An 11,777-nucleotide genomic window follows, 5' to 3' on the forward strand; every position below is an offset into this window, starting at 1 on the left:
CTCCCACAATGCATTGCCGTAACAAAGCTAATGCAGGCACACGTTTGTGACACCAGATGGCGCAATTGTGTATGTGAAATTGTAGAAATGTAGAAAATTCGACTGTAGCGCCGCCACTGTGGGCTAAGCCCCGAATGTTTCCAGGTCCAGGCGACGCCCCTGGGTAGGACTGTAGCAAAGTAGCTCTTTTCACTGGGTGGAAATTAAATTAGAATATCCATCCATCCATACCTTAAACTACCATTTACATCAATGTCTCTCTTTAAACATGTTTTTACAAATATGATCTTTAACCAAACCGTTCAAAATACACAACGTTCAGTACATGGGTTCAGTAGCATTGCCAAACATGGACACTACATTTCCCAGAGTCCTTCAGTGTGCAGGAAGATGACGTACAAAGTTACCACATATAAATGACCAATTAGAACAAGCTTAAGAACAGGTCATCGAAATGTGATTGGACAATGAATATGCCAGTTTACCTCTGTGCAAATCACCAGTTGCTGCGCGTCCGACGAGGAGAAACACCAATCTTAAAAGGCCATTATACTTTAATACTTGCTGCAAACTGCCCGCTGCGCCCACCCATGCGTACCAGATTATCCCGCTATGCTTGTCTCTTCCGGTTGCGTAGCCTTACCGGTGAACTGCGAACGCCAGCGAGACAGTCTTGTCTTGTCTTCAGACCGACATATAACACCGGTCTCCCTTTGCTCTTCGCCCGGAAACTCACGATGCAGTCGGGTGGAAATGTGACGGGTAGCGGAGTCAGGAAGGAGGGCCCGGGCGGAGTACAGAAGTCGGGGCTCTCTAGCAACATTCCCTCTGTCACAACAGAAGATGTTGATCCTCCCGGGGGGGATAAACGAGTGGGGGACATGCTTTTCGTCAATGAGAGACATTCTAGGACCCCGAGTCCCTTATTTGGGGCCAACTGTGATTACGACTCGGAGGCAGAGGCTTTCCGGGATGGGAGAACCGAGGAGGTTGACCGGGACACCCGGAGCAGGGCGTTCTCCTGGTGCAGAGACTTCCTGGCGGGGTCCTGGAAGACCGTCGAAGAAAGGGATTTTCAAATAAGCATTGTTAGGTAAATAATGTGAAATTACAGCTGTAGGCCTAGTGAAGATAACATCACTATAATGTCCTTATCTTAATACTATAGGTATTTAAATTAAGTCTAAAATGTTGACTTCATTATGGCGTACTTTTACGAATCCCAATGTAATAGTTTGGGGTCCCTCAAAACAAAGATAGCTACTTGACATCATCGCACATTATTATGTACTTACAATGGACACCACATTTGTAATAATAATTATTGTATTATTCTTTGTTTTAATTATGTGTACCGCCACAAAAAGTGTAGTGTATCGTATGGCCTATTCACAGGGGAACAACTCAATTACAAATTATACATTTAGTAACAAAGGCATTTTTTAAGTTCTGTTTTGAGTGTGTAAAGCAGTGAAGTTTCAGAGTAATGTGTGTATAGTGGTAATATAAACAATATTAAACAGCTCAAGTGTGGATATGAATAAACCATACTATTTTAAGTATATAAACAATGTGATATGAGTGCACTAAAATATATATATATAGGAGAAAAACAGCACAGGGCTCAATTTGAGCAGCAGGTGCACCATGTAGCCTACTAAGGCTGAGCCAGCTGCCAGTTAGGCAAGGACAGTATTGTGCTGCGAATAAAACAAACAGGTCCTATGTCTTCTTATAACCACATTTCATTAACCTTAGTGAAAAACTTAATGGGGTTAAGTTAAGGAAAGATGTGAAGGAGAATCCAACAGGACTTCATTTGGTCTGCTGTGGTAAAACTACAATTGTACATAGATCTAGACTTCTATAGACATAGACACGTCTAAACATTGGAGTGTGGCTTCTCATGATGTTGTTTCATGTAGGTTCTATAAACGTGGACAACAGTGAAAGATGTGTTAATTTAATACCCATATCTGCTTTCTTTTCGTACAGGATGGTACAGTGTATTCTATGCAAATGGAGATAATAAAGGAAGTGTTTAAGCTCCTTTCCTTATCGTCCAGAGTAATAAATAGCTCTTATCCTCGCTCCCACTTAGGTTATTTTGCTCAGTTAGGAATAAAAAAAGACTAAACCGCAGCCTTAGTGCATGTGATCAGTCACTTTAGACATGGTTTGCACGTATTGTCGTGGTGTAGTGACCAATTACTATATACTGTAGCTATGTGTAATGACATTAACTTTGCCCTGATGTGATAGCACTGGTGTTTTTGTTTTGCAGTGGGGGGCTGAGTAATCTGCTCTACCTGTGTTGTTTGCCTGACCATGTGCCTGCTGTCGCAGATGAACCTCGCGTCGTGCTCCTCAGAGTGTATGGTGCCATCTTACAGGTTGTTCTGTTCAGCTGTTGAACTACTATCGGGGAAAATATAATTTCTGTAGTCATTCTTCTATCATTATTGTCTGCCTGGAAGTATAAACTAAAGCAAAAATGTAATCAAACTGTCTTTCTGTCTGTCTTTCTGTGACACAGGGTGTGGACTCCCTGGTGTTGGAAAGTGTGATGTTCGCCATCCTGGCAGAACGAACTTTAGGACCAAAACTGTACGGCATCTTTCCCCAGGGACGCTTAGAACAGTACTTTCCGGTATAATATATGCACACACACATACACCGTACACACATTCATACATAACAAAATAATGTTTCAAAGTATTGAACATTCAGGGTTAAAATCTAATCTGAATTTCTATTGAACACATTCCTTCTACTTTGTAAGTAGAATGTAAATCCATAAAATACTTGAGCTTGGTCCTTAGGTAGAGGAAGCATTGGTATCATCTTTATTTTATCTGTTTTTCCAGAATACCCGCATGCGCACAGATCAACTTCCCGATCCTGCCATATCGGCTGAGATTGCCACCAAGGTGGCATGTTTCCATGAAATGAGCATGCCCTTTAACAAAGAGCCCAGTTGGCTCTTTGGGACCATTGACAAGTAAGGACATCTTGGTATCTCTTTCTTTGACTAGAACTATCTGCTTTGGATGTAATGTCTTCTTTTTCCTTTAGATACGTGGATCAAGTGATGAAGCTTAATTTTGTACGTGAAGCACATGTGAAGAAGTACAAGAAGCTGATGAAATTAGACCTGCCTGCTGAGCTGGAGAATCTACGGTGAGTTGGGGCACAGGAATCAAATATACATAAATATAAAAGCAATATTGTGATGCATTAAGTGACCATCATTAAGTATAAATAAAGCCTCAAAGTTAGGGTAAGTAGAGATGAGGAAAAACAGTGTCATTGAGGGGGCAGAATCTTTTTCAAAATGTTTGAAAAATAATCTAAAATACAATATACACACAAAAAACTACTATTGGCAATTATAACTCTTGCAGATACCCATGTACGAGGACAAAAACGTCAATACAATAAATATCATATTTTTCTCTTTTTGTAAATCACAACTTAGCAGGAGGATCATTGAACATGCAAACCCTAGTGATTCAGAGTTTTACAGTCAGTGTCAAAAACTGATTTTGAGGGGAAGTAGAAACATGATGCAATCACTTGCTTAAGCCAAGTGTCAACAAGATGTTGTTTGGTCAGAGCCATCGCATATCATTTGCTGTAATTTACCCACTGTAAATACTGTTCAACTGCTCACACTGTATCTAGCACATGCATACCCTTATTCCATTGTCTTCACTCAATATCCTGTGCAATGACAATAATGTTTAACCTAATCTGATGTCGTGTAGATTTTAGGAAGTTGGTCAGGTTAGCCTGTTACTACTGATGTTTAAGGATCAGCACTAAAAACCACGAGACGTGTGTGTGTGTGACAGGACACTCTTTTCCTTTTCAGTCTAATAACTGACCTTTGTCCCAGTCCCTCCAAGACTTCACAGCTGAGTCCTCCAGGTGGGCTGACCTCGGCAGCCAATAGATAATCAGCACAGTGTTTATTGTCACTGTTTATCTATGAGCACATGTTTTATCTTTTAGATTTGAAGCAGTCTCCCACTGACACAGTATGAGACTTCAAGGCGCCATCTTCTTGGCTTGATGTTTGATTGATTGATTGATCTTATGGGTTACATACATAGATGCTTTGAATTAATCAGTATAGTTTTGCCTAGTATGCCTCTTTACAGTACAATTTGAATGAATAATTATTAAAAATAAAATACCGTCATTGCTGCAGTGTAGTAACTGTAGTCTCTAGGACAGGGGTCGGAAACCCCTGGCTGGCACGCGGCACCGTAACCAGTGGCACACTAGGAATAAGTGTGCAAAAATATTTAAATTGTATTTTCGGATCCTGAACGAGACCGCCGCCAGAGCGAGTCTCCCCGTTACCTGCAGAAGGAAGCCATGCACGCAGCGCAGCCCCGCTCTCTTTAACTCCAGGTGACCTTCTGCCGCTTTCCTCCGTGGTGCAGTGCTGATCGTTTCACCACAGAGGAAAGCACTTCACAGATTGCAGTACCCATAAGGAGCTGTATAAATGCCGCAGTTTTTGCGTGGCTGTGTATTTAGTTGAAAGCCCAGTGGTGATCTGCTCATCTCATTGAAATAATATGCTACAAAGGGGCGGACTGCCACCTGTGTGTTGAACTTTCCTGTCGGCTCCCAGACCGTAGTCGAGGAGGGCAGAAGCAACAAGCTTCAGCTTCAATAACCCACTTTAGCTTAAATTACTGGAGAGAGGCGAGCTCTTCTTGGGAGGCCGTTGCATTTATTTAGCTGTTCTTCTGTTTCACAAAGGCTCCCCCCGCCCTCCTGCTGACAGTTCACGAGCGTCAAGCTCCACAACCCCCCCCCCCCCCCCCCTTTAATATTCTTTTATTTATTTAAAGAATTAATTTATTCTTTTTTTAATGGCACTTCATATGAAAAAGGTTGCCGACCCCTGCTCTAGGACATCATATTTTATACTCGCCTAATTTCTTTAAAATTGGTATTAATGATTAGCAAGTAACACCGCCTGCAAATGCATCACTGACAAGCTCCTTCTTTCCTCTCCCTTTCTCTGTCATCATCGACTCTGTTCATCTGACTCTTTCCCCCACCACAGTGCGCTGCTGGCCGAGACTAAATCACCAGTGGTATTCTGCCACAATGACGTCACGGAAGGTACACTTTAATCCTCAAACTTCTAACTTTGGCTAATTGATCAACCCTTAGCAGTTATAACCATAAGTCAAAGAAAGGCTTGGGTGTAGTTATTAATAGGAACTGCTGAAATTCATATGCATCTTCCTGTATTTGAAGATGAATAATACAAGGTGGTGGTCGGGAATAGCTTTTTAATAAATGGGAATGTCTCTTAGAATAACTACTTAATCTGAACTGACATTAAAGATATGGAAAACTGCCAAATATACACATAGCTGATTGTGATATGTGATTATGCCAATATATCTACTGTGACAGTTTTTGCTCATATGGGTAGCTTTGCAGCTCTTCCTCCGTACAGGCAAGTCAAGTTTGTCCACACTTATCTAGGAAAACAATTTTGTCACAGAGCTGGCTTTGTACATTGTGACATTGTCATGGTGAATGAGATAAGGTCTCTATTCATACTGCCACAAGTTTTAGGATTTACCACTATTGAGGGCATCCACGTGGCTCTCGTGTCCCCTCTCTCCTACTTTCCTGTTTATTAGTTTTGTTATCTAATAAAGCCAACATTGTCACTCAAATTGGAATTAGGTGTCCAACTCAGACCAAAAGTACATTTGAGCATGTCCACATTCAAAACCTCTCAATCGCCAACATATACAATATGTATATGTTCTACAAAAAGCACTTCTTTGTGCAAAACAATGTGACTCTTGAAGTTCAGTTATAGTCGATGTGTCTTAACCCCACAGAGGCTGAAATTATTATTATTATTATTATTATTAAAAGAAAATCTTGTTTTGCTGCTGCAGGTAACATTCTGATACTGGAAGACAAGGACCCCAACACCACTCACAGACTCATGCTGATTGACTTTGAGTACAGCAGTTACAATTACAGGTAAAGTTGTTGATCAACAGTAATGATTCATTCTGATACGAAATATGTTGTCTGGACTACACTTGGATGCATACACAAAGATTGTGCTCTTTTGTTTTTAAATGACTAATGTATTACTCTTTCATGCAGGGGGTTTGACTTTGGGAACCATTTCTGTGAGTGGATGTATGACTACACCTATAACCAGTGGCCCTTCTTCAAAGCCACACAGGAGAACTATCCCACCAGAGAGCAGCAGGTCAGTTTAAACCAGGGCTGAATAAAAGTAGACTAACCTATTAAAGGTCCCCTATTATACTGTTTTTCATCAATATATAATAGGTCTCAGATATATATACAAAACATGTCTCTGAAGTGTTTGGCTCGAAATACCAAACAGATCATTGTAGCATCCCATAAACCCCTCTGTTTCAGCCCTGTTTCAAAAGTGCTGATTCTCTGTCTGTTACTTTAGATGAAAATAAGGAGCCACTCCCCACGCCCCTACCGAGATATTTGGTTAAAAAGAGGGGAGGGGGGGGGGGGGGAAATCGTTCTGACATCATAAAGTGGCCAACATCTGATCAGCTCATTTTCAGACAGGTTTTTATATTATATTACAATACATTGCATTTAGCTGACGCTTTTATCCAAAGCAACTTACAATAAGTGCGTTCAACCAACAAGGTACAAACTTGAAGAAAACAGAATCATATAAGTACATCATCCATTATATAAATGGATCAGGACAAAAAGTGAGCGAATTTTTTTCCCTGAAACTTTCAGAATCTCTTTACACAGAGGGGACACATGTTTATGTATAAAATACATGAAAAAGTGGATTTTGCATGACCTTTAAGTCCAATCCTTCAGAGTCCCACAAAAGAGACTCACGGTGTTGATGTTTAAACCAAAAATATAAGGCCATCTCTTTTGGGAAATGGATACGCTCTGATCATACAGTGCCATCTAGTGGTTAAAATTGCTTATGCAAATGTTGTATTCAGATTACATTACATTGCATTTAGCTGACGCTTTTATCCAAAGCAACTTACAATAAGTGCGTTCGACCAACAAAATACAAACTTGAAGAAAACAGAATCATATAAGTACATCAGGTTTCATAGAGCAAAAACATTTCAAGTGCTACTCAACTGGCTTTAGGTAAGCCAGTCCTTTATTAGTATATAAGTGCTTTGTTAATAGTTCTATCGCTCGAAGTGGAGTCGAAAGAGATGAGTTTTCAGTCTGCGCCGGAAGGTGTGTAAGCTTTCTGCTGTCCTGATGTCAATGGGGAGCTCATTCCACCATTTTGGAGCCAGAATAGCAAACCCACGTGTTTTTGCTGATGGGAACTTGGGTCCGCTTCGCAGCGAGGGTGTAGCGAGCCGTTTGGTTGATGCAGAGCGGAGTGCACGTGCTGCGGTGTACGGTTTAACCATGTCCTGGATGTAGGAAGGGCCAGATCCATTCGCAGCATGGTACGCAAGTACCATTGTCTTGAAGTGGATTCTAGCAGTTACCGGAAGCCAGTGGAGGGAGCGGAGGAGCGGCGTGGTGTGGGAGTATTTAGGAAGGTTGAAGACCAGACGAGCCGCTGCATTCTGGATGAGCTGCAGAGGTCGGATGGCACATGCAGGTAGACCAGCCAGGAGGGAGTTGCAGTAGTCTAGGCGTGAGATGACGAGAGCCTGGACCAGAACTTGCGTCGCTTTCTGTGTCAACTGGGGACGTATCTTCCTGATGTTGTAAAGCGTGTATCTGCAGCAGCGGGTTGTAGCAGCGATGTTTGCAGTGAAGGACAGGTTGTTATCTAGGGTCACACCCAGATTCCTTGCAGTCTGAGTCGGGGAAACAATAGAGCTGCCAATGTTGATTGTTAGGTCAAGAGTGGGACAATCTTTTCCCGGAAGGAAAAGCAGTTCAGTCTTGTCAAGGTTGAGCTTAAGGTGATGAGCAGACATCCACTGAGAGATGTCAGCTAGACAAGCAGAGATGCGTGCGACGACCTGGGTCTCTGAGCGGGGAAAGGACAGAATCAATTGGGTGTCGTCAGCGTAGCAGTGGTATGAAAAACCATGCGGGCTAATGACAGATCCGAGCGAGTTTGGGTACAAGGAGAAGAGGAGGGGACCAAGAACAGAGCCCTGAGGGACCCCTGTAGTTAATTGACAAGGGTCGGACTCCGACCCTCTCCAAGTAACCCTGTAGGTGCGGTCTTTGAGGTATGAGGTGAGGAGGGAAAGTGCAGAGCCTGAAACTCCAAGTTCTTGGAGAGTGCGAAGGAGGATCTGATGATTCACCGTGTTGAATGCAGCAGACAGGTCCAAAAGGATGATGACAGAGGAGAGGGAGGCTGCTTTAGCAGTGTGCAGTTCCTCAGTGACAGCAAGGAGGGCAGTTTCTGTGGAGTGACCTGCCTTGAAACCAGACTGGTGCAGATCCAGAAGGTTGTTCTGATGGAGATAACAGGAGAGTTGTTTAAAGACAGCGCGTTCAAGTGTTTTAGACAGGAACGGGAGGAGAGAGACAGGCCTGTAGTTTATAACATCAGACGGGTTGAGAGTGGGTTTCTTTAGGAGAGGGTTTACTCTTGCCTCCTTGAGACTGTTTGGAAAGTGACCAGAAGTTAGAGAAGTGTTGATGAAATGGGTGAGAAACGGTAGAATATCAGGAGCGATAGTCTGAAGGAGGTTTGTAGGGATAGGGTCCAGAGGACAGGTGGTAGGGCGGGCAGAGGTAATGAGGGTAAGAACCTCACTTGGAGAGAGAGGGGAAAAGGAGGTCAGTGTGTTGGTGGAAGGAGGGTCTGGTGACCCAGCGGTGAGTAAAGGTGAGTCAGAAAAAGAAGAGCGAATATCATCAACCTTTTTTTCAAAGTGGTTAACAAAGTCGCTTGACAGAAGGGAGGAGGAGGAAGGGGCTTTGGGGGGGTCCAAGAGGGAGGAGAAGATGGAAAATAGTTTTTTGGGATTGGAATAGGAAGATTGGATCTTATCTGGAAAGAAAGTGCTTTTTGCCTGAGAGATCGAAGCAGAGAAAGAGGAGAGCCTGATAGGTTAGGAGGTCGTCTTGGTGTTTGGATTTCCACCGTTTCTGCTCTGCTGCCCTAAGGACGGTTCTATTAGCACGCAGTGCGTCATTTAGCCAGGGTCAGATGGCAATCATTGATTTAAAAATTAGGCTAGATGAATAACCAGGCTACGGTGTTGTTGGAATCTGTATCGGTACAGCATTGGAGCTCAGTTTCAGTGCAGTTAAATAAATGAACAGAAACGATAACCATCAAAACAATGCACACAAAAAGGAAACGTACTTTTGAAAGACAGTGAAATTATAGGAAACCTCCAGCTCATTGAGGCAAGGCAAGTTTATTTATATAGCACCTTTCAACACAAGGCAATTCGAAGTTATTAAGACATATTGCAGCAGTAACTATTTAAAAATGGAATTTTAAAACACTAATTTCAAAGCAAAGATAATAAAACATGAATAACACAGGTACATGAATAAAAGTTACAGTGCAGTGTGAGATATGAATATATCAATTAAAAGCAGCAGCAAAAATAATATTGAGATCTTTCCAGTGCCTGCAGAACAATATGGGTCAGTAAAAAGGACCTTGTGGTAAGGTGGAGTAGTGAGGGGAGTTAAGTGTCACAGGTGCTGTTGGAAGGAAGCCGTTTATGAATTGGGTGGTATTTATTAAGATGAGCCTGTGGCGCCATCCAGAGGAGAGAAGCTGGAAGAAGATGTAGGCTGGGTGGGAGGGGGAGTGGTCACTCGTTTTTTAAGTTGCTTTACTCCATTTTCTGAGTAAAGACACTTGGTTTTCCTGATGGCAATGTGCAGTACATTAGATAATGCAGATATAGGCAATCATAAAATGTGTAAACTGTGAAGTTAAAACTTCTTTGCAGCAATGTTGAGCCAATCATGAAATGAGTGAAACTGGATTCGCCTGTCAATACACTGATATTTATTGAGAGCCTCAGCGGCCGGAGAGTTCACAGCATATCACAGTTCTCCTGTAAGATACCAGCAAACTCTGAACTCTAAAAGCGCCAAGCACCCAACTATACAGACAAGAAGAGGAGGGCCCTAAAACACGCGGGTTTTCCTTTAATGCATGCCAGATGTCGAGACAAAGACTCGTTGCATTGTAAACCCACATGGGCCAAGCTTCTCCCCCACAAGACATCAGATGACCTCTTGACCTGTGTCTTCCTGAGAAGCTATGGATCACATTACAGGCAGGAATACACTTTAACCATTAAACAGATTCCCGAGGACAAATCACTAAACTCTATATACTTTAACAAGACCAAAATATTCCTTTACATAAACAAAGAGGATGTCACTTTTCTACTTTTTTTTTTTTTTTAATACGTGTCACTTGTTTTTTATTTCAGCTTCATTTCATCAGAAGTTATTTGGCACAGCAGAGAGGACACTCTGACATGTCCAAGGACCAGACACAGGAGGAGGAGGCCATGCTAATTGAAGCTAACAGGTACAACTTGATCTACAGCAACGCTATGTATGATTTAAAGGTTATAGCAGAATCACTATAGCCCTGGTCCTTTCTTGCTGTGATTTGTAGGTATGCATTAGCTTCACATTTCCTCTGGGGGCTGTGGTCCATCATTCAAGCAAAGATTTCCAAGATCGAGTTTGGATACATGGTAAGGAATTTTATTTTATTTCACATTACAAAACAAACACCAGTGGCATGGTACATTTATTTCAATAAACATAATGATTTTTTGTCAGTCACATATTTGATGTTACATTTGTAAATGTTGCCTTAAAGTAGACTATATTGTTTTGCAGGACTATGCCCAGTGCCGCTTTGATGGCTACCTCAAGTTAAAGAAAGCCTTCTCCTGATTCCCACGTTTTGATATAAAATGTACTAGTAGTATGCAACTCTGCTTACTACAAGCAATGTTGGGTGGAAGATATACATGTAATGTATGTACATGTTATTTTAGAGCAGGTAAAGCTCTACGGCTTGTTCAAATTGGTTGTGGGGCATTTGAGGGGCTCAGTCAACATGATGGTCGGCTACTGTACTAAACAATGCTGGTCATGTCTCTAAATTTGAGTTATTTTAGAGTTTTTTGTTTTATTCTGCCTTGCTCCTTTTTTCTGAGGTCCATTCTGCATTAGGGTTCTTTGGAGGTCCAATAATGTGAAGTTAAAAGCTTAATTACCCACATTCAACAACATATTCCACAAGGGCTATTTTGTACAGTATCAATGTAACTGTTCTAATGGGTAAATAAACAAGTGTATGTTTATGTCAGTAATATTGGATTTATTAACTGTACATTTTTGTAACTGTCTTGCTACCTTTTCTCTTCTATTTATCGTTGTATGACTGTAACATCATCTGGTAAACATGTAATTCTCATCTATGGTTTTATGTAACTAAAATGTACATCTGGCACTTGTAGTCAACTAAATTAAGCTAAATTGCTTAAATAGATCCTACAATTATTTAAATACCATTATGTTTATCTAGACAGTCTCCTGGGTTTGACAGAAGCTACTTTATTCACCAAATGTCATGAATGTCCTACATTTGACACAAAGCTTTGTCAGTTTACTTTTGAATAGAAGCTAGCCGCTTTACTGTGCCTCATTAACTGTTTGTTTTTTAAAGCAGCGCATCCTGTTGAAGTTCATACTGTGTCATCTGTTTTATGTTGGTTATGGTAGTACAAACTACTAGTTTAAATCTAATAAACATGTGTCTAGAA

General features: G+C 41.5%; 1 protein-coding gene across 1 annotated transcript; it reads left to right on the forward strand.

Annotated features, from left to right (window-relative positions):
- Nucleotides 1–485: 485 nt before the first annotated feature.
- LOC117545784 (choline/ethanolamine kinase-like) lies at nt 486–11,777 on the forward strand. Its single transcript, XM_034215752.1, has 11 exons — nt 486–1,093; nt 2,285–2,393; nt 2,537–2,650; nt 2,868–3,001; nt 3,076–3,180; nt 5,087–5,145; nt 5,946–6,033; nt 6,163–6,271; nt 10,425–10,525; nt 10,616–10,697; nt 10,846–11,777. Exons 1-11 carry the CDS (start codon nt 591–593, stop codon nt 10,900–10,902), a joined length of 1,461 nt encoding a protein of 486 aa, XP_034071643.1. The 5' UTR covers nt 486–590; the 3' UTR covers nt 10,903–11,777.

Source organism: Gymnodraco acuticeps, unplaced genomic scaffold (assembly GCF_902827175.1).
Source record: "Gymnodraco acuticeps unplaced genomic scaffold, fGymAcu1.1, whole genome shotgun sequence".
Classification (NCBI taxonomy): Eukaryota; Metazoa; Chordata; class Actinopteri; order Perciformes; family Bathydraconidae; genus Gymnodraco; species Gymnodraco acuticeps.